The sequence below is a fragment of the Heloderma suspectum genome, chromosome 1, assembly GCF_057233095.1.
Source record: "Heloderma suspectum isolate Gila_16-S chromosome 1, 16-S_ref, whole genome shotgun sequence".
Taxonomy (NCBI): Eukaryota; Metazoa; Chordata; class Lepidosauria; order Squamata; family Helodermatidae; genus Heloderma; species Heloderma suspectum.
The window spans coordinates 301244512-301267699 of NC_139458.1; the positions used below are offsets into that span (position 1 = coordinate 301244512).

The 23188-nt window shown below is 42.0% G+C and overlaps 2 protein-coding genes and 1 long non-coding RNA gene across 9 annotated transcripts in view; 1 reads left to right on the forward strand and 2 right to left on the reverse strand.

Moving 5' to 3' along the window:
- The window catches only part of LOC146359279 (uncharacterized), a 220857-nt gene extending 219059 nt beyond the window's left edge, over nt 1–1798 (reverse strand). The window contains exon 1 of the long non-coding RNA XR_014786603.1: nt 1285–1798. This is a non-coding gene — a long non-coding RNA (uncharacterized LOC146359279). The remainder of the gene's footprint in view (nt 1–1284) is intronic.
- Nucleotides 1349–10119, forward strand: IRAK1BP1 (interleukin 1 receptor associated kinase 1 binding protein 1). 2 transcript variants are annotated; one of them, XM_084826956.1, is made up of 4 exons: nt 1349–1719; nt 4962–5027; nt 7041–7171; nt 8206–10119. In XM_084826956.1, exons 1-4 carry the CDS (start codon nt 1384–1386, stop codon nt 8486–8488), a joined length of 816 nt encoding a protein of 271 aa, XP_084683082.1. In that variant the 5' UTR covers nt 1349–1383; the 3' UTR covers nt 8489–10119. The 2 variants fall into 2 exon arrangements, with proteins under 2 accessions (XP_084683082.1, XP_084683083.1); XM_084826957.1 differs by having other exon boundaries at nt 1349–1662.
- A 4757-nt stretch (nt 10120–14876) lies between these two features.
- The window catches only part of PHIP (PHIP subunit of CUL4-Ring ligase complex), a 121922-nt gene continuing 113610 nt past the window's right edge, over nt 14877–23188 (reverse strand). For 3 of the 6 annotated variants that reach the window (XM_084826952.1, XM_084826950.1, XM_084826954.1), the window contains exon 40: nt 14877–21939. In XM_084826952.1, the coding sequence (XP_084683078.1) occupies nt 21290–21939 (650 nt within the window). In that variant the 3' untranslated portion in view covers nt 14877–21289. The remainder of the gene's footprint in view (nt 21940–23188) is intronic. The other 3 variants (XM_084826951.1, XM_084826953.1, XR_014786602.1) reach the window with 3 other exon arrangements.

Sequence of the window (23188 nt, forward strand, 5' to 3'; positions counted from 1 at the left end):
CTCCTGCACTTCAAAATGTACCACTACACACCTGCTCCCTTTGGGCCCATTCCTCAGGAAAGGCAAGTGTGCTGGATGTCTTTCAGCTCAGCAGCAGCACTCAAGCCAACATGCTCCCCTTACAGTGTGGGATGCATATGGCTAGCAGCTGCAACTGTTACCTGGCCGATAGGGCTAGCCAAAAATTCAGATACCTGCTAATAATCCATGATAAGAGACTAACAAGAAACCCCATGTACTGATAACGGAACTCGCTGTTCCAAAGCACATGAGCTTTACTGAGCAATCCTATGTATGTTTACTCAGAAACAAGCACCACTATCAGGGCTAGCATCAAGGGTAGGCATGGTTGGGCACCTGCCGAGGGCCCACATCCCACCAGAGGCCACTAACGAGGACCCTCTGGACTTGCGCCTCCTCTTGTCCATTGCAATCTGCTCGTTCACTTGCCTCTGGCCCAGAGAAGGCAAACTCTCTAAGGCAGCTCAGAGAAGGCAGACTCTCTAAGGGGGACTCTCCAAGGTAGGGGACCTATTGAAAGTGTTTTTCCCAGGAAAAGGTAGGAAAGGTTCCTCCTGTGCAAGCACCGAGTCATTGCTGACTCCTAGAGGGACGCCGCTTTTGCTGGCGTTTTCATGGCAGACTCTAGCGGGGTGGTTTGCCATTGCCTTCCCCAGTCGTTACTATTTTTCCCCCAGCAAGCTGGGTACTCATTTCACCGACGTCGAAAGGATGGAAGAATGAGTCGACCTGAGCCGGCTACCCGAGCCCCGGCTTCCGCTGGGATCGAACTCAGGTCGTGGGGAGAGTTTTGGTTGCAATACTGCCGCCTACCACTCTGCGCCACAAAACCTGGAGCTGGCACCGCCCACTGTGTTACTCCCAGGTAAACGGTACAGGATTGCAGCCTTAAAGGCAAAAGCTAAGCCAGCATTTAGCACTAATCAGCCACCAGCCTCCACTTACTTCGGTGGGGCTGTAAATCCACTCTGGGTTTCAGTCAGAAACCAGCCAAAACTCTAAAGGAGCTATCTAAGGTACTGAACCTATTTGGGGGCCAGGGCTCGGTGCCTTCTTTAGAGTTCTGGCTGCTTCTGACTGAAACCGAGAATGAATATAAAGCCCCCACCGAAATCGGAGCCACCAGCCTCCACTGGAGCTAGCTAACACATTCCGTCCCTCAGCCGCAGTGCCCGAAACGACGAACGCAGGGGAAGGCGCACTCAGCGCTAGGGATCACGTGAGAGACCCTTCACGCCTCCTTATAGCGACGCGGTTACCTACAGGCTGCAGCCAGCCAGCTCGCGTGATCGTCTCACCCCGAGAACTACATTGCCCATAATTCTTCGGGAGAGAAGGGCTTGCGGCGCGCCGTTCGTTGCTATGGAGCTAACGGTCCCGTCTTTTCCAACCCTCGGCGGGATGCCGTTGCCGCCGCTCTCTCCAGCTCGGGTGTTTGCGGAGTTGGTGCCGGACAGCCGGGAGGACGGGCCGCCGGGAGCCGCAGGGGAAGGCGGAAGACGAATCTCCGCGCCTCTCCTGCCGCCCGGGAGGGAGGTCCACGTGAGCGGCAGCGCGGAGCTCAGCGCCAGCCCGGACCGGGCAAAAGTCACGGTTCACCTCGGAAGCAGGAAAGGGGAGGCCGGCGCAGCGCGGAGCAGCGTGAGTCGGCGGCTGGACTACATCGTCCAGGCCGCCCGGCAGCGCGGAGGGATCCTGGTGGGTAGGCGAAGCGCCCCGCGCAGCCTCAGCGGCTCGCCCCGCTCGCCTCCCCGCTGGTTCCCGCAGGGCGTGTGCCGTGATGCCCGTCCGCGCCTTGGACCCGAAAAGGGCCCCTCTAGGGAGAAGCCTTGGCATCCTCAGAAGCCGCCCCCTCGGGCGAACCGTGTCGGGTAGAATAACCAGCGCGTTGTTATCCTTCGTCACAGCGAATCCAGTTACTAAACCTTTCTACAGTTATTACATTTCTGCCTTGCCTGTCGCTAGGGAGCTCTGGACAACACTCATGCCCCCCCCCCCCCGGTTTGGTCCTCACAACAGCCCTGTGCGGTAGGGTGACTGGCCCAGGGAGCTTCGTGTCCGAGAGGAGACATGAAGCTGAGGCTCTGCAGTTATAATCCAACATGCCGCCAATTCGAAGAGTGAGCTCGAGGGTGGGGACGGATGGACTGAGACTTAACTTCAAATTAAACCCTTCAGATGTCAAGCCCGGTTCGCACAATCACGGCAAAGGGAATAAGCCTTGTTCCCCTGCTGCACTCCCCATAATTACCCTCACTGCTGAATTTGCATAATTTCCCTCACTGGTACAGCTTCTTGTGTTGTGGAAGCCCAGCCAGGGTGACTTCTTGCCATGGTTAACAAGCTACCCCAAACCCATGGGCTCTTTTAGGGTTCTGGGATGGCTTGTTAACCCTGGCAACAAGCCACCCTGGCTGGTTTGTACAATATACAGCACCTGTGAAGGTAATTCTGGCAGGAGAAATAAGCCACCATGGCTGTTTTTCCCTGCTGTGATTGTGCAAACCACAATTTAGGGGCAGGATTGCTACACATAGGCAACTTGTTGGTTTGGGGGGGGGGTGTGCGCAGGACTGGGTGTGTGATACCAGGAATTTTGCGTAAGTTTCCCCTCCATTTTACTGCTCTGCCATGAAATTTGCATATTGTTAGCAATCTGCCTCACATGTCCATCTTGAAATTTTCATATCTTTACCCACTCAGTCCCTTTTTTGCCTTGAAATGTGTGTATAGGTAGCAATCCTACTCACTTTTGTATAATTTCATGTACATCTGACAGCTAGCATGTACATCTGGCAGAGACCAATGGAGGGAAGTGACAAGCAGGAAGGGGGGGCAGGTGAAAGTGGCAGGGGACTGCAGGAGAGAAGGAGCTTTAGGGTCAGGTGTTATTACTTCATTAAAAGGTGAAGCAGCCTTCAAAAAAAGGTGTTCACTAGCAAGGGAACCTCCAAAGTGGAGGATGAAATTGACAAGGACATTGACAAGAGGGGTGGGGAGGAGAGAGCAAGAAGCAAGCCATCAAGCAGGCAATCTGTCAGGAGTAACTGACAAGCCGCCCACCCACTGAAGCTTATTCTCAGGGTGGCTTAGTGTGATGTGCAAACTCACCCAATGTGTGGAGTACTTCGGCCTGCACTGATGTCCCAAATCTGCTAAAGTAGCTGATAGTTGCAGAGCTGATTTATATCTATCTACTTATATGGAAAGTTAACTGTTTTTCCAGGTCACTTTCCCTATATCAAGTTTTAAGCACTTGAGTGTCAAGCCAAAATGGGTGGAGCTATGAAGCAGCTGTGACTTTACAAACCAGCTGTGGTCAGTAACAGTATCCTAGTAACAGATATTATGCATGTTAATGCAACATGTATATCCCTCTTAATTACTGTGTATCTAATATTACACGTTTAGGGACTTTCCCATGAATTCCATAGAACATATGTTTATTCATTTGAGCAGATGAATATTTAGTGCTTAAAAGAATTCTCTTTTATGAAACTGAGGCAAATATCTTGAGAGTATTTTTTATATTTAAAGCATGTCTACACTGCTCTTCAGCTCAAAACGCTCCCAGAGTACATATAAGATCAGTAAAAACATGGCAGCCCTTGCAAGCAAGCTTACAGTCTAAAAGACATGGCACAAAATGAAAAAGGAATGAGGACTGAAAAGGGAAACTAGCAAACTCAGGCACCTGTTCTTAAAGTTACACAAGGGTTCTTATAATGACCTGCTGGAATGGAAATTCTTAAGGGGGAGCCAAATTGAATGGGCCTCCGAGCAGAGTTGATGGAGTAACCCTGAAGCTGTAGCCATAATCATACATTAAAATCGGCTGGTTTGCTATAGTTAAAAAATAAAAGCTAAGCAAATTTAGTATGATCATTTCTATATCTGTGTTGCTGATAGTGGCAAGTTGTTCTTTAAAGTAACAGGAATGTCTAGATTACTCTGGATGGAATATAACAAGGGGAAATCAAATTATGTGTTAAATTTTCCATTTGAATGTCTTATAAAGGCATATGCATGTACTACTGAAATAAATGTATTTTCTACCAGGCTTCATTTGGAAGTGATGACAAAACTTAATTTCTGCCCAAAATTTTGAAAATGTTCAATAGTATCAGCTGTTACCTATGTTTCCAAGTTGTAGTGATATGTAAGACCACATGAGGACAGTATTTTTACCCATTACAGAAAGCAATTTTGGGTTAAAAAGCATTGAAGTAAAAAGTATCAGCCAGTGATTTGAATTCATGTTGATCTCATATTTCCTGATACAACTTCAAAATATTTATCCTAAAGGAAGTTTGTATTATGTTTAATTATTTCTATAAGTTGAATCTATTTCTTACTGGTATTAATGGGCAATAAAATTGCACATTACTTGTATCTCAAACTGAGCACATTTGTGGATCATCAGGACTTTATATGATAAGTAATATATTTTGAAGTGCTACTGATACTACAGTATTTCAAGGCATGCTTTTTGACAGTTGTTTTTAATTGCTGATTATGTTCAATGTAAACAAAATAAATTTATGCGGTAGTAGATTTTAGTAATAATATCATGCTCAAATTGTGCTTGTGTTAATACAACCTGTAGTAATATCTACACTAACAGAAGGAAGAACATTGGCCAAGACAAGATTTACTGTTGGATCTAGATTTAGAGTCTAGTTAGAGCAGAGTTATTGAAATCAATGGGTCATAAATTCGTTATGACTAATTTAAGTCTCATTGATTTCAGTGGGTCTACAGTAACTGTGAGTAAGTCTGGATCCAATCCATTCTCATTGTTACAAAACCTAAGTTCCTTAATTTTTACCTTGAAATATGCTGCCATACTTTGTTATTCAATACCAGGTTAATCAATCATAATGGTACCAAAGAGCATTATCTTTTGAGTATTGTACTTTAAATTGTTGTTTTTGTCCTAGGAGAACAATGTGACTGTGACAAAAAACTTCAGTAGAATAGACAATGCTTATAAGATGGAAGCAGAGGCAAGTATTTTAAGTATGAGCACTGGCAATACATTTCTAACACCATATTAACTGGAGCAGAAGTAACATAAAATAAGGGTGGCAAGTTACATTCGTGAGTCATGCACTTACAGTTAATGGATAAACACTGCTATTAGAGGTGTGTGAAACTAGGCTTCGGTGCAGATTCTTACAAGGGAAAGTGCCCCACCTCAAAATGCCTGTCACTTGGAGGCAAACGACTGTCTTTTAAGGAACCTCCCCTATCAGCTTCAGCATAAACTAAAAATCCCTCTGATAGGTCCCTAAGGTTATGGCTGTCACCAGATACTAGATCCAAAGATGTTCTTCTGCGAACCACTTTCTCAAGTATAGATCCTACCTATTATAGCATGAACATTTGTGCAAGTACTTGTGGGAATAGTGCTAGTGGTTATTTTCCTTCTGCTCAAAGTTGTTTGGATTTAACCCACAGTGTTGAAGAAAAAAAAGCTTAATATTAATTTAGATGGTGTCTGCAGTTTTTATAAGTACTTGTGTTAAAAATAATATTTAAATTGTGCTGCTTGACTAGTCGCCTAAACATTCCAGGCATATTAGGTTCTCAAAGCAAAGATTCGTAATGCTTCTTCTGCAAACTAATTACCTATATGTACTGTGGTTTAGCAAGGCTTCAAAAGGTGCTTTACTGCAATAGCATAGGGCGCAATTCTATGGGCACTAGTCAGTGGCTAGACGGCCATAGGATACATCAGTTTCTGGGAACTGACCTCCCTCCCCACCCCGTGCTTCCTCGTAGGCAGTGTGGAACAGCTCCGCGCTCGGAAGAGGAGCACAGACCAGCAAAAAAGGCATTCTGGGGACGTTCTGGGGTGGGGAAGGGGGAAATGCTAGTATGACACATCCAACCTGTCATCTGACAGCCGCTTCCCCCACTCCACCTTCCCGCAGTTAGACAGCCGAAATTGGCTGTCTAGCCACAAATGCAGGGCAGCTGAAGCATGGAGGGGATGATCCCCTCCGCGCTTCTCCTGCCCTGCATTGCATATGCCGTCACCTCCGAGTTCAGAGGCATCCGCCTATCCCAGTAGGATTGCTCCCTCCACGTATTACTACTTGTGTGTGTGCATTTGCATATAATCTGTTTGCCACCCCACTTCTAAAACATTTTACTGCAATACCTTCTTAACAGCCATAGAAAGCTGTAGTGGCATTACAACATGGTTTATTACAGGGAGTGGATAGGCTTCAGGCTTATAGGCTTTTTATTAAAACTCTGAGATGCACCAGCTGGAGCCACATGCAATAGTGGGTCAAGCAGGTGTATATACTCTAAATAATTAAGGAATCCCCCCCCCAATTTGTGACTCATCCCAGAACCAAGGTAATAACTCCTTTCACAGAAAAATACAAGCTTTTTAGTTGTTTTTTAAAAATCATACAGAGATCTACTGGTAGATCCCAAATTACCTTCTGCCTACCCCTGCTTTAAGATGAAGTAAAGTTGGTGTGGTATAGTTATAGTTACGATGAGGTATAAGTTATTCATGAAAGTAGTAATTGAAACATGCAACATACTTAGCAATTATAAAATGTTCACTTTGAACCTTGCCCTGTATAGTTCAGAAAAGCTTGCTTTCTGGGAATTGTGTTTAGGATTTCAGCCTTTGCCTTGGGCTACAATCCTGTAACATGCTTACTTGGGTATAAGTCCCCTTGAACTCAATAGGATTTACTTCTGAGTAGACATGTATAGGATGGTGTTGCTAGTTGCTTGAAATATATAACTCTTTATACAAAATCCATTTTTTTGCATTTTTGTTCTGTTTTTATAAGACAAACATACTTATTAAAAAGAACATTAATAAAAATAGAACAGTTGAAAATGGTAGTTTCATATTTTGATAATAGATTATAACATCTCAAATATTTTGGATCTTGTGAAGAATGCATATTTTAATCATGTATATTAGTTTTTAGTCAATTTGCAAGTGAGGCACTAAAACTCTTCCAAATGTTTACATTCAAATACAGGTCTGCATTACATTCAGTGATTTTGGGAAAATGCAAGATGTTTGTAACTTTCTTGTTGAGAAGCTAGATAGTTCTGTCATCATCAGCCCACCTCACTTTTACCATACAATGGAGACTGTAGATGCCCTTCGGTAAGTTATTCTTTGTTCTTCCTCTTCTCAGGAAGCTGAGTTTCCCTGGCTGGAATTACCAATGGCACAATGAATCCCTGTTCCCTCATAAATAACTAAAGCTGCTATTCTGTTGCTCAGGCCAAAGAAAATTACTGGCAGTATAAACATGTTCCTAATTCAGGGGTCTACAATTCAGGCCTGGCCTTGATAGCCAAGCAAAAAACGGTGGTTTCCAGGTTCAGACATACACCATGCCAACTGGATGGAGGCAAATGCTTTCACCCACCAGCACCTTCCCTGTTGGAAAGGCAGGAGGATATCATTTCCACTGTTGAGTGGTGGCTGTAAAATAGCGAAGCAGGGATTCTCTTCTGCCTCCCTTCCTTCTAGAAGTTCTGAATTTAATGGGAATATGTCCCTTTTGATAACAAGCTGTATGTATCAGTATGTAGTGCTTTACTGAGTAATTAAGGTAAGGAAGAGGCCTGGCTAACAACAGATTATGAAAATAACTGCAGCTATATATATTTATTTATTAAAGGGTTTTTACCCTGCCCTTTAGCTAAAAGGATCCCAGAGCAGCTTAGTAAGACAATCCCTGCTCGTAGGCTTAGAATCTAAAAACATGACACAAAAGAAAAAAGGGATGGGGAGGGAGGAGGAAAGAAAGGAAACACAGGCACTAGTTCTTAAATTTACTTTAGCTTTTTTTTTGGTTCTCCCTTTTTAAACAGTCAATGCTAAGGAAAAATTGAAATGGTTGCACATGTACATAATTGCATAACACTGAAGTGTAGTCTACAGATACCTTGAGGCTGCAATTCTGTACACACTTACCTGAAAGTAAGTCCCATTGAACTTAGCTGGACTTACTTCTGAATAGACGGGCATTTGGTTGTGCTGTTAGTCATTTTGTGAAGGATTTTGACTTTGTAAAGCAGAATATAAAGTAAGTAAATAAAATAAATAGTTGCTGCACTCATTAAAGGATTTAATGGGAAATTACATCCTGTGGCTCAGTTAGCGAAGTCTCCCTACTTGTTTCTTTCTAGGCGTCAGGTCTGTCTTGCTGCTGCTGGGAGTGCCCGGCAAAAAGCTCAAGAAGTCTGCCAGATGTTTGGCCAGTCCCTGGGGAAGCCTTTACTAATAAGAGAAGAGGAAGCAAAGGAGTGGGAAGGCCACCTTGAAAATCATATAGCCAGCTGTCCAGACTCACTGAGTTTGCAGCAGAGACTCCAAAATGCCACTATCTATGTTTCCTCAAGGATATTTGCTGTTTTTGAAATAAAGGGGGAGAGGAAGAGAAAAAAAGCAGCTCTTCTAAATGTGAACTGATTTTTTTTTTCTGAATTTTGTTTGTTTTCCTCTGGGAAGAAAAATGTTAAGAAGCTCAACTTGAATTTTCCATGATCAAAAAATTAAAGCGACCATGACATTATTCATATGTTTTAATGCTTCCATGAAACTGTAACTGACAGGAGCCCTTGGGCATCACCTGCAGTGAACTCAGTGGATTAGATCCAAACTTACCACTCCTTTCTTGAAAGAAATGTTCTGCTCACAGAAGCTCATGTGTTCACAAAGGACTTCTTCCATGAGCAGAAGCTCTTCCATTAATTGAGTAGTAAGTTTGGATCCAGTTGGTGTGTGTTTGTGAAAACATACATAGAATCACCCTTTTACTTAATATACCATTTGCTAGAATTGTTTTATTTGCTTAGAAATACTTTTTGCTTGGTACACTACTTTTCGAAATAAAATTCATCGTGCTGAGTTCCTTATAGTACTACAAAGTAGTTTATAGAGTCATAGAATAGTAGGGTTGGAAGCCCCTGCTCAGTGCAGGAATCCAAGTCAGAGCATCCCTGACAGATGGCTGTCCAGCCTCGACTTGAACGCCTCCACTGTGGGAGAGCCCACCACCTCCCTAGGAAATTGGTTCCACTGTCGTATTGCTCTAACAGTTGGGAATCTTTTCCTGATGTTCAGCCGGAATCTGGCTTCCTGTAACTTGAGCCCATTATTCTGTGTCCTGCACTCTGGGATGATCAAGAAGAGATCCTGGCCTTCCTCTCTGTGACAACCTTTCAAGTACTTGAAGAAGAAATGTCTTCAAACAGCCTAGCCACAACAACACTGGTTTGGATCCAGACTTGTGCTCAGCAGAGTTCTGTTGGTGGTGGAGGAAGGAGGCTGGGCAGCAATTTTCTCTGACTGCCCCTTCCCCATGCAGCCCCTAGTGCCACCTGCCATGCTGTTCCAGAGGGAGACCCCCAGAACAGCTTTTCAGGCAGGCTACAGGGGGAAATGGAGAACAGAGATAATTTCTGCCTGCCTCATTCCTCCAGCAGGAAGTCTCTGCTAGATCCTGGTTCCCTGTGCGAACAAAAGGAGCCCTTCCATTTACGGAAAGGCAAGTCTGGATCTAACCCATAGTTCTGTGTTAATAACATTATCAGACAAGAGCCTATTAACATTCAGTGCCTGATGGTTTACTAGTTTATATAATGTTTTGAAAGGGATATACTTTTCCTTTTAGGTTGCTAAGTTTTTGTTAGACATTTTATCCAAAGCTAGCAGAAAACAAACTTCTTTACTCACAATTGTAGTACAATAGAGAAAATGCTAATTAAACTGATTTTTAAGTGTACCCACTCCTGCCAGTATTTCAGCAAGCCAAGTTTTCCTAGAGTTCACTACAATTCCCCTGCAGTAGATTCCTGCCTTTTAGGACAACACTTATCACCATTGCTGAGAAATTGGCTTGTAGCTACCTAAAAGGTAAACTTGCAAATTACCTCCTATTATAGCAAGTAGGGGCTCTTACTGTGCATGTGGATTATTCCAACACCTGGAAGTGAATAGATGCTGGTAGTCACACAGAAGTCCATGTATCTCCCAGAACTGTGCATGTATTATGAGTCCAAAGCAAGCTGTTATTTTTTCATATAAAATATTTTTCTTTATACAACAGCTTTATCCTAGTCTCCTCTTACTCTCAAGATTGTATTCAATAATGAATACTCAATGTATTCAAAAAATATTTTGTTCAAAACATCATTAAGGGGAGTTCATGTTTCCTATACAGTGTAAGATACCATTCAATAGCGTACACCAGGCCAATAGCATTTGGTGAGACTTACAATGAATTTGGTGTATGGAAGGGGAGAAATATAACAACTATGTAACTAATAAGTTTTGTACTCTATCAAAACAGGAGCCCAGTAGAAAGATAGCCCATGGACTATGTTGAATCTTTTTAGTTCTAATTTGACTAGATGAGTTTCCTTAACTACTTCCCTTAACATAATCCAGGAAATCTCTGTCGCAGGGGTTAGATCAGGGAAAAACTTCCTTGGATGCCAGGAATATCTCGCCTCCCAAGGCGAGAAGGAATTGTCATTTACTGTCAGACATGAGAAATTTCCTGAGCAGAACTACTGTGTGTTAGGAAATAATGAATGAAATATGGGCTGGAAATACTGTAAAACTGCCTTACTGTGAAAAACTCGTTAAAAGTTTCCAGGAGGTAAGACAGTGGGCCAACTGTCAAAGACTGAATTATACATTAACACCTTACCTGAGTAAGGAATGCATCGTTTGTTTAAAGGGTACCAGAAGTACTTTGTATTTAAAAAGCTACAGGATGGTCTGTATGTAATGTCTGATTTTTTAAAAGTTGTAATTCCGTGACTTATATGAACTGTACAAATTTTGCATACTTGATTCTGCCACTTGCTACTTTTTGGAGGACTTAAGTCTGATTTTGGTACTTGGAGCAGGGAAACAAAATTATGCAGGGTACCGCAACCTAATTCCCTATACACTTTCAAGGATATCTTTACAACTGTAAGGCCTAGAAGCTGTCTCCTGTTTATTTTTTTAAACATGAAAAGTAAGATTCTCAGAAAGTTGAATTCTGTGCCCATTTATATTCTGGGGCTATCCTGCACTATCACAACATATAAAACAGCCATGACTATAGGTATACATCACAAAGGTTTCATAACTAGCCATGTAATAGATAATTTGCAGATTGCTGTGATCCAATAATTTTAATTTTGGTGAACTGCCCAGAGGGCTTCAGCTATGGGGCGGTATAGAAATATAATAAATAATAATAAATGAAAGAATGAATTCAAGGCACCTAAATATATGTAGCACTAAAAAGCAGGGATAAGGAACTGGTGGCCCTTTAGATGTTGTTAGACTACAGCTCCCATCATCCCTGGCTAGGTTAATGGGATTTGGAGTCCAACAACATCTGGAGGTCACACATTCCACACCCATCATAGCCCATAACTAAATAGCATTCTCCAACTACATTTAGAAAAAACAATTTAAGCAAAATGAAAGTACAGCCTACACTCCTCAGAATCTACTCTATCCCAACACTTGAAGTTGGCTGCTCACATGGTGAAAAGGACTTGGAGAGAGCAAACCTGTGGTCCTCTCCCAGGGAACATAGGATTGTTCAGTCTTCCTCCCCAAGCCAAAGACACTGCTACATCAGGAGGGGGGTCTCTAAGCTGCAGTCCCCCCACCCTGCCCCCTCACGGCTGGTGAAGAAAGAACTCTGCTGGTTGCTTCCTGAGGTTGTAGATGAGGCCTGCAGGGAGAGAAAAGCAGTTGTTCTGGTGGGCAGGAAGAGGAGAGACCAGAATAGGAGAAATTCTATGGCCTCTCCAGCCCCAGCAGCACTAGGGGTATATGAACCCCACTCACCGATCTGCCTGGGGGGGGGTCCGTGGGAGGGGAGGCAAACCATTCCTCTCCCCAGAATCCTCCCTGGCCGGCTCCGCTCCGCAGCGAGTCTGCGGAGCTGCCGGCCAGGCCCATCCACAGCCGGACTTGCGTCCGCTGCCCTACCAGTGTGCAGACACAAATGGCATCTGGCGTAGTGGACGCCATTTGCGTCCCTGGTCCTTTCGCGATAGGCTACGTAAATATTTACGTAGCCTATCATGAATGGAGCAGCGATGCAAAAGGCATAGTGGATGCTATTTGCACCCCTGCCCTTTGCCATGATAGGCTATGTAAATATTTACATAGCCTATCACGAAAAGACCAGGGACGCAAATGGTGTCCACTATGCCAGACGCCATTTGCATCCGCACACTGGCAGCAGATGCAAGGACTCAGCGGACAGACCCAGACGGCGCCAGGTAGGGTCCATCCGGGATGAAGTTCACGGGGTGGCAGGGGGGAATGGTCCGTTCCGCCACGGACTCCAGGGGGCTGGATTCTAAAGAATTCGGCCTCATTGGAGTCTGTGGCAGAATTCTCCACCACCCCTAAGCAGCATGCTGTCTCTAGGCAGGCTCAGAGGCCCATTTTGTAAAAGGAGGATGGAGAGGTGAAAATTACATCTGGTGCTCCTCCTGGCCTACTGGCAGCAGCTCAGTTGGGCATTGGCTACTCAGAAGTACTCCAGAACTGTGAGTCAGCCTCCATTTGCACATTGTGAGAGAGGTGGTGTTACTGGGTAGGACTATCTGAAAGTTATTTGGCTAGAGCAGTGGTCTCCAAAGTGGGGTGGAAGACGATCCATTGGGGTACACGAGCCACCTGATCATTGAGCAGCCTCCTGCTGCCCTGACAAGCTGCCATTATGTGCAATGATGGCGGCAGCAGGATAGGACGGGAGCTGAGAGGGAAGCTCCATGGCATTTCTCCGCTCTAGTCGTAGCCACTGGGAGCAACTGCCCCAGTCTCTGCCAGGCATGGCAGAGGAAGCCTTAACCCTTCCCATTCTCCTTTGGCAGAATGAAGCCAAGAAGAAAGCGTGTGCTATGGGGACTGGGTAAAATGAGGATCCATAAAATCGAAGAGGGATCCTCATGATTTCATATGACTTTTTAAAGGGGAGACCCGCAAAACCACCATCCAATGCCTCAGTGGACTGAAATGGATCCACCATGGGATTCATGGGTGCAGCCACAGCACAAGAGCACCTATCTTTGGCAGGGATCCTCTTGATTTCATATGGTTTTTGCAGAGCAAATCCCCCAACCCACCATCCAAACACAGAGCACATTTCCCTCCGTGGACTGAACCAGAAAAATCATGCATCTGCCACTCATGAGCACAGCCAAGACACAAAAATGGGGAAATGGCTTCCCCCATTCCCTGGAACAAGACTGCTGCAGGCATGCATCCAGAGGGCCTAGGAGCTGGAAGCAGCAGCCCACCCTCATTGGCAGGAGTTGGCTTCCAACCGGGTGCCCTCCCCTCCTTCCAAGGAAGGGAGAAAGTGCAGTTGGAGGGCAAATCCTGCCCTCATGCCTGTCAGCGGTTGGCAGGCTCTGACAGGCAGCATTTTCCCTGGCAGCAGTGACAGTGGCGGCTCCCCCCACCCCATGAAACAAGGGCCCAAGTAAAGAGCTGGGAGGCATTGGGGGGGGGGGCAACGTGGGATTCAGATGTCTGAATCCCACTTCAGCTTCATAAGCCGAGGTGGGTCAGGGCCCCCCAAATCAGCCCCAGCTGAATCAGGCCTGCCTCGGAAGCCCTATTTATTATGCTCAATGAAGTAGCATTGTAGGGATGGTTGAAAATCTGATAAAGGTTCAAACAGAGAAAGAACACCAAAACAAAAACCTCTTGAATTTCAATAATTAAAGCTAACTCCTGGATATTTAGATTTATAGGAGGAAGGCGTACTGTTTAAAGCATGATCAACCTGAAAGAAAGCACCCTTAATCTGCTTGAAGGAAACTTCTCATTCACCTAGAATCTAGGTCCTTGATAAATAATATCACTGTCCCATTTTAAGTTATTGTCTTGGTAAGTGCAATCCTAAATACCAATTTTCCTTAAGCTTCCCAAAATGGAAGAGGGAGTCCTTGAGGACTATAAAGAGGGGTTTTTGGAGTCTTAAAAACTATCAGTAAAGTGGATACTACTGCTAGAAGGTAGGTGTTCCCACATTCATCATTAACATTGGTGCTGGTCCCAGGAACCAGGAATATTGGTAGACTGCATCCCAGTGCCATAAAGCAGAGGCAACTAGTCCTACTAAGAGCATGCTTTTAATGTTCCGTTTTTCATTCTCTGGGCACATTCTTTATCAGGTTTATCAAACCAGTCTGTACACCTACAAAAACATGTGCCTACAGAAACTAAGTTTGATAAACATCTCTAGATAATGCAGCAGTTTGCACATAAAGGCGGTAAATTGTGGATTAACCCACGATTTGCCACCATTATGTATGACACAATAGAATTTTTAATGCTGTATTGCACACACATCTAAGGATTGCAATCAAATTAACCAGTTTCATTAGTAAAAGTACTGCACTTCTACAAGAAAGTTTATGTATGTATGTATTTACAGTTTACTCACTTTGGCAATATGTATCTTTTATATAAAAAACAAGTTGCTGGAAACATTGCATTGGGTCCAGACTTGCCCTTCTGTGAACAGAAGGGCTCCTTCTGTTTACAGATAGAACTGGAATCTAGCAGAGGCTTCCCGTTGGAGGAAGGGGGCAAGGCAGCAAGTGTCTCCCCTTCCTCCTGCAGCCCCAACACTATTTAGAACTGAGGAGGTTCCTCAACCCATTGGAACAGCATGGGAGACAGCACTGGGAATTGTAGGGGGAAGGGAAGAAAATGGCTGCCTGCCCTTTCCCTCCATTGCCACTAAAACTCTGCTGAACTTAAAAGTCAACCCTTTGTGTACTTCAAGTATTAACACTAGGTAATGACAGAAACAGACAGCTTAGAAAAACGAGTTTTCTATTTATTTAAAAATAGGTTTGTAGTTACTACATTGCAGTGACAGTAATTCTTACACATACATTCTAGTTTGTATAAAAGGATTCCAAGTATTATTCATCAAAACCAACATAGGTGTTTCACATAACAATAAAAGTTTCAATCAATATGTACAAAAAGAAAGGGCACTGTTCATCCAGGTGAGAGACTGTACTTTATAACATGATAAAGCAGATTTCAAAGAGAAACTAACCTCGATTAAACCTAAAATTGTTGTAAAATTGTATGTTATGTTTGGGATTCACATCATATTGTACAAAAAAAGCATAGCTTTAAAATGTGTCAGTTTCAAAATTAAGATGTTCCAAACAATTTCCTTAAGTTGCTGTACATTATACATCTCAACATTTTAAGTGACAAGATTTTAAGAATTCACTCAAGAACTTTTCAGATTTTTGCAGTGTTGTGGGTCCAAAAATGCAACTTTGAAATGTGTGTCAACAGCCTTTACTTTTTAAATGTGTGTCTGATACATACACCATGTAAAATGCTTTCTGTGCAAGGCTACAAATTTGGTGCTAATATTTTGTCTTTCAAGGTATAGTAATTTTTAGCAGTATTTTAATGCACATAAAAATGATTTTTATACCGTATTTTGGGAGTTTCCTGATGCAGTTATCTGCTTTTTTAAAAAAAAAATCCCAAATATTTAGCACTTGATTATTTTTGTACCAAAAGAAAAGTGATTACTTTCATTTAATTAGACACAAATGGCTCCTAAATTATTTACATTTGGGACTTGGTCTTATTAACAGCATAGCTGATGCTATTACTGTCATCAAAATGCTGTCTCTCCTTTATTGTATTTTTTTTAACCCCAAAATCTATAATGGGTTGGATCCAATGGTGTCTGTCCACTAGTGCAAAAACCCTTCCATAGTGGAAACTGTTGTCAACTATGTGCAATAGGCAAATTCAATACTTGAGTTATGCTTGCACAACAAAACCCACTAATAACCCAACACCAGTACTAAGAACTCTTACACTAATGTTATGTTGGATTTCACCCAGTAAATGTTACCTTCCTGAAACAGAGGGTACCTTCTATTCCAAAATGTTCTGAGCAGGAAAAAAAGAGAGAGCTATGTAAGTAAATTTTTTGCTTCACGATTTTTTCCAATAGTAATTAAAAATCTTGATTAAAATACAAATTATGTAAAGTTAACACATTAAAAATGCAATACCAGATTTCGTTATATTAGAAATAATTTCCAGACTTGGCCACTATATATGAAATGTACACCATTTTTTAAAAGTATAAACATACATGTACATTATTTACAGCAGAAACTGAACAGCCCTTTTATCAGATGAATGCTTAGGTCCAATTACATGAAGTGCAAGGTTAAGAGATACAACAAAATGTACAGTAAAGGCTCGATCCAGTCGGTCCCTTACATACACGGTGAGACATATGCAGCTGTCACACAAGTGCAGCTCTCCACTTGTGCGAGGTCTGCTGATGGGGGAGATTAGAGGCAGGAAACTCCTGCATGCGCTGCTCCACAAAGCATGACTTAGATTGTGCCCTAAACCTTCATTAGTTAGAACACTAGGGGGAAAAATGAGCTCTTGTTTCAAAGTCGAGGATGCACATTCTTCAGCACATTGGGATCTGCTTTCTTCCCAGAAATTAACACACAAGAGCTGCATGTGCACGGAGCTCTGGTTGGGGTCCTTAACTATGAAAAGTAACCAGATGTACTAAAGCTTGTGAAACCAAAAGCCCACACTGATACATTAACCTGGTTTGCATTATCAAACAACCCATGGTTAACAAACCATAGGTTTTTTGTGAGCATGTCGGAATGAGTGAACATGCTGGCTCCTGACCATTTGCCTCCTCCCGCTTTGCTAAACAACTGAGGAAAGCCCTGTTCCTGGGTTGTTTGCTGTGACCCAGAACTCTGGGTTAAGTTTTAACCCATGGTTTGTTGTTGGGTTAAAACTCTGGGTTGTTTCTCCCTCAACAACCCAGAGTTTCATGTTCAGATGTCATGGCGAACAACCCCAAAATCGGCAATTCCTGGGTTGTTTAGCCAAGTGGAACTGAGCAGTTGGAGCCAGCATGCTTGTTCACTCACAAGCAACCTAAAATTAACAAACCGTGGGTTGTTTAATCACCCGAACTGAGTCTTTGAATTTGTATTGTAATATGGCACATGACTTATGTACTTAAAATACATTTATGTGCCCATTTATTTTTAAAAGATGATATGTACTTCATGCAGCATGAGTTTTTTTCAAATGGTATTTTACAAAGACTAATCCAAAGTAATATTAAGTTAACTGAATGATCATTCATGTATAAATTGACAGTATGGTACAAATAATATGTGCAGGTTTACCTCACAGCAGTCTAATCGCTATAGGAAGACGGTTCTTGTAAAGCTGCATCACCACTCACAGCACAATGAAGACCATTGTTTTAATACCCAATATTAGGCTGATCTTATTCAAACTTAATTCCTGGGAAACAATCAAAATTAAAATCTGCTAAGCAATGCTATACCAAACAAGAATGGGGGGACAGCTATTACCAAAGTGAAAAACAAATTATTTCCCCAAAAATATGGGATGCTCTGCTATTAAGACATGTGTAGTAACCACTAGTTAATATTGAAGTAATTTAACAAACATTATGGAACTAATGGACCACCCCACATCAGAAGCTGTATCAGCAGACCACATTTAACATTTGCTTTCATTACTGCCAAGTTTGTAAGATAATAGCTTGTGTGAACAGCCATAATTATCAACAGAAATGGCATTTAAGTAGTATTTTACATGTAAATGTGCCATAAAATAATTAAATTTTGTTTGAAATAGTATTATCCAGAACACATTTCATTATAGTTTTTTCCATCACAACATTCCTGAACCAGTATTTATTGCTCATATTAAAATGTGCTAGATAAAAAGCTCTCTTCTGTTTTGGTACAATATGATTTTTGCAAATCAGTCAAATCCAACCAATGACAGTAATTTAAGTCAAGCCAATGGACCCTAAATCACTTATTTAGAAAATCTAGCGTAACAACAGTTTTATAGGCCAATTTAGAAAAATAAAGTACTGAAATACTGTTAGAAAACTTAAGACGGTCAACATGAATTCTTAGTACTAGTACAGATTATTCATGAAAGGGGAATACATTTGTGTGCTGCAAAGAAGACTTCCAATTTTTGTAGTTTTGAAATATGTAATTTTCAGAAACTATGATGGTTAGGTGTACTATTCCATTCTCTAGCATTACATATACATATTTGTTGTATATAAGTATATACATAAGCATGCCAAGGGAGACATAGTTATAAATGGAGTAACTACAGCAATAAAGTTTCATGATTGCTTTGCAATTTTTTATATTACAATGCAGATATCCAGGAAATCAGACATTTGAAATTGACTGCCTTCATAAACGTTGAGATTCGTAAAATGGACAATTTAGATCTACTATAATGCTTTTATTGTGAAATGTGAAACAAGCTCTATCAATGTACATAGTCTGTAGTAATGTTTTCATGTTTAATGCCTGCAATATTAGTAAGAATGCATGTTTTGTTTGAGAAACACAAGTCGAAGTCAAAAACTCATTTAAAAAAAATCAACATTATGGTATGTCATGTACTATTCTTTAAAATACTAATGAAAATAGATATGGAGAGGGGACTTGTGCCAGTAGAATTCTGAGCACTGCCATGTATTTAACATTTGGAGAAATACTGGGCCAGTTTGCATGACATGACAGCCCATCATTGGGTTAATTTACCTGTGAGGAGCTGTGGCTTGTGCCAGCCGGTTTTATGAATATGGAAACCCCAGCTGGGGGTTGCCATGGCTCATTGTATCATCTGAACCTGGGTTGTGGGGGTTATTTGAGGATTAAACCCTTGCATAAAGCCTAAAACATAAAGTGGGTTTAAACCCTCAAATAATCCCAGCTGCCCTGGTTTGGATGACATGACAAGCCACAGCACACCTGGCCAGGGCTTGTATATTCATAATGGTGGATGGCACATGCTGCAGCGCCCTGAGGGTTAATTAACTGACTGTGGGCTGTTGTGTTGTCGGGACCAGGTCATTATCTTAGATGAAGCTATGCCAGATCGTTCACTTTTCTTAAAAATGCTAAATTGCAATGGTTTTTTTAAACATAGGAGGGAGTAATGGCAGTTAAGCAGTCAGCCAAAATAAAATCTTCCATGCCCCAAATTTCCTAAAGTGACTTTATAATGATTAGCTACCTCAGCTAAGAGTTAATGATCTTTATGCTTATGACTATTTGTGGTTAAAATCAGAAATGCATTTTAAGAACCAGTTGTCACGACTGACGTTTTTCAGGGGGTGAGGTTCAAGATGAATATTAGTGTTACACCTCAGGTGCCCATTCAGTGTGAGCAAGTTGACTGCGTATGTGCACAACTAAATTGAAAATTGTGTGCACAAAAGGGTGTTGCACACCTGGTGCCTGAGGCTGAATCTACCTGCACTTCTCAAAACTGGACTGGAAACCCTGCATGTAGCAACATACAGATGGTCAGTGCCACAACCTTTGGTAGAGCCAATCATCTATTTGCAGGAGTAGAAAACTGAATTCAGCCCCTCTCCCCACCTACACTGGAGGAAGCATGGAAGGTTAGGTTCAGATCCTCACCCTTCAAACTGCACTCCCCTATCTTTTGGACAGGTAGGTAAGCATGCAGAGGCAGCACACTGCTGCACACCAGCATATCTAGATCAAGGCCAAGGTGTTTAAAAAATAACCCTCTTTTGTTTCCCCCGTGTATATTACATTAAAAATCTGGTTACATTTTTGTACCATGCAACTGCTTTACAATGTATTTTGTTTTCTTTTAAATTGGACTATACTTTTAAACAATAAAAATTGTATTAAAGTTTGTTTTAAAGGTATAAAATAAGTAAATGTACCATAAACAAATAAATAAATGGTTTTTTCCATAGCAGTACATACAGCAATACATTCCCCTAAGTCATATAGTTATCATTTACAATAGACAACTTAAGTCTACTAAAGATGCACAAAATAATAGAATACAAGGCACAATCATAAAGTGGGATTTTCCTTTAGGATGTATATATTGACTAATGTCAGCTTGATAAGTATACTGTAAAAAGTGCAGAAAAACAATGTGCAATGAGAACACTGTATAAAACATGATTGCATAAAAAGTGATTTGGCCTTTTTATCTTTAATAATTGAAAATAACCAATTTTCCCCTTAAAATTAAAGTATGACATTTTAAAATTCTTAATATTCTAGTACTATCTAAAAAGTCCTGAAAAAATTATACCTGGGTAATATTGAATATATTTATGTGCTTGTGTACATACTCAACATACACATACACTTCTTTTGAAATGTTAGTCAGTTTAACATAGTTCGTAGAAACAATCAATCAATCTGACCATAACGTAAACATCAGAATCTCACACTTTTCCTACAGCTTCCTTGAACCCTTTCACCCAATTACAAATTTTGCCTAAACGTTCATCAAAGGATCCCACCAGTGCATTAATTGTTTTTACTATGAAGTACAAGTAGAGATAATTTTTCAGAACAATGTATATTTTGAACATGGGAGACATACGCATAATTGAAAACTATGCTTCACTGACACTCAAAACGTTTCCACTGCACCGGTTCTCAGTCTTTGGCACAATAAACAGATTTGATTGATACGAGAATGAGGGTCTGAAAAATTAGACATATTAGTCAAACTTTTTCCAATGTGGATATATTTATATATATATAACTATATATCGTGATTTCTCTCTCTCTGGCAGAACCTAGATAAAACAACCTGCACTACATTTGTTTGTACAAAGCTGTGTGCCCAATCACTACTGAATTAAACATTATCTTATTAGCAAAGTCTGGTAATTCTGTGTTTGTTCTCAATGGCATTTACTGCCATATTCTGCTGATAGCCTGCAAAACACAGATACTACAACTCTATACAAATGTACTGTACTTTGCTCAATCAAAAATAGGAGTTCTGTTCTCAGCCTGTTACATTAAAAATTCTATTATTTTAATCAAATAGAGGTTATGTACTGTTCAAAATTACAGTAACTTTTCTGCAAATCAAGAATTTCATTTACACAATCTTCAATACCAACTGAACAAAATGAATTGAAATGCATAACCTACTTGGAGGGCAATAAATAGCAAACTTTTAAAATACATACTTCTTTCAAAGAAATGTTCAGTTTGTTTTGCTATCCTTTTCCAAATCAGAACATATTCTCATCTGTAAATAGCAGCAGAAAGCAGATATCCTTAGTTCCACTAATTCCTCAGTTGTACCTATTTATTAGCATTTTAAATGCTAAAGTTACCAACCAATCAGATTCGCCTTTGCTTTTTCAGTCAGCTTTCGGACTCTGCCTCTGCTAGATGTCCCAAAAGTCAAAGAGGTGTCTTCAAACAACAGCTGTCTTTGCTCTTCCTCTGAGTCATCTTCGTTGTAAAAGGCTGTCCTCCTACCCTGGTTTCTAGTTCTCATATGGGGTTCAGAATCTTTAAATTCCTCAGGCTCTTCTTCGGTGGGTCCATCTGACCTTTTCCTCCTGCTTCTTGTCTGAATCTTAGGGTCTGCAGAAAATGTATGTTCCAATCCTGGCTGCTGTGCCTGTAGCTTTCTTTTAGGCTTTCTGCCTCCACGCCCTTTTCTTTGTAACAAATCTTCCTTCACATTATTTTCAGAGAGAGAATTACATGCAGTAGAAACAGATGCTTCTTCTGTTTTCAAGTCTTTAGCAGGTTGGATTGTACTCTGCCCTAAATTCTTTTGCTGAGCAAGTAACAGGTTTTTTGGTTTTCTTCCTCTTTTCTTGTGCACCACTTCACAGCTACTATTGTTAGTCTCAATCTTGGGTTTCCGCCCAGGACCCCTCTTAAACACAGGCTTTGAAGATTGTCCCCCATGTCCATTTACTTGGATGCTTCCTGATGCCAAAGCCATAGCATTATTCTTGCAATCTGCTATAAAGACAGAGTAACATGTAAGTAACTTGCACCAGCCATTTTCTTCATATAAACAGCTTGATAGCATTACAGGCTCAATTATATTTAAAATTTAAGGGCACAATCCTATGGCTGCTAGACAATGGCTAGATGGCCATAGGATTTTTCGGTTTCCAGAAACCGACCTCAGAGCCCACACTCTGAGGTCAGTTCCCGGAAAACCGCCGCCGCACTGCCCCCTCCCCCTTGTAGGTGGCATGGGTTGTCCTGGGGCTCCAGGCTCGGAACAGCAGTGTGGTGCGGGGCAAAAGGGGGCGTTCCTGGTGGCAGGGAGAGGTGGGGAGTGCGGAAGTGCCGATACAATGCTTCCTATGTGTCGTCTAGCCTCCCACAGTCCCGTGCCTAGACAGCTGAAATCAGCCATCTAGCCAAAAAGGCAGGGTGGCTAGAGTGTGGAGATCCTCTCCGTGCTCCACCTGCCCTGCACTGGATAGGCAGTCGCCTCTGAGTTCAGAAGCGGCCACCTATCCCAACAGGATTGCTCCCTAAGATGGAGAATTGGGTAAGGACTTCCCAAGCTATCCCCTTCTCTACAATGCTCAAATAAGGATCACTTTTGCAAAACCTGAAGCATCATAGGACCTCCTCATTTCACACTAAATGTACCTTGTTCAGCCACCAAAGTTACTGGGACCATTATAAAATTTGACTGGCACCTATAGTACGCTATCCCAAAAGGAGGAGCAATTGTGACCAGGTCCTATTTCAATGGGTTACTTTCCCCAAACAACTGGCATATTCAACTTGCCCAGCCAGAACATTCATAAAATAGGGACGTCTGTGGTGGGTACCTTCTTTTCACACCAAGGACACCTCTTGATGCTCACTCACCACACTGAAGTCCCCTTCCCTGCTTCCAAATAGAAAGGGCCAATCTCCTTGACCCACATAGCAGCTCTACGAGAAAGTTGCCTCAGTGCTAGACACACATAGGTAACTGTATCACTGAGAACAGTTAACCAGCTGAAATGGGAAATCAGCTGACCAATCCAGAGACAAAACAGCTTCATAGCAAAGAACCTCCTATGGCCTCTGTGGCTCACAGGAAAGAACTGAGCACAAAGCACTGTTCCTCTAGCACATGTGCTTGGGTGTTATGCTGTCAGTCAGAAGGGCAGAGGTGCTTCAGTTAGCCTTGATGGGTACCTTGGTTCCTAAGAGGAGCACCCCAATTTCAACCTATCATTGAGCAGGGCAGCAGTTTCCA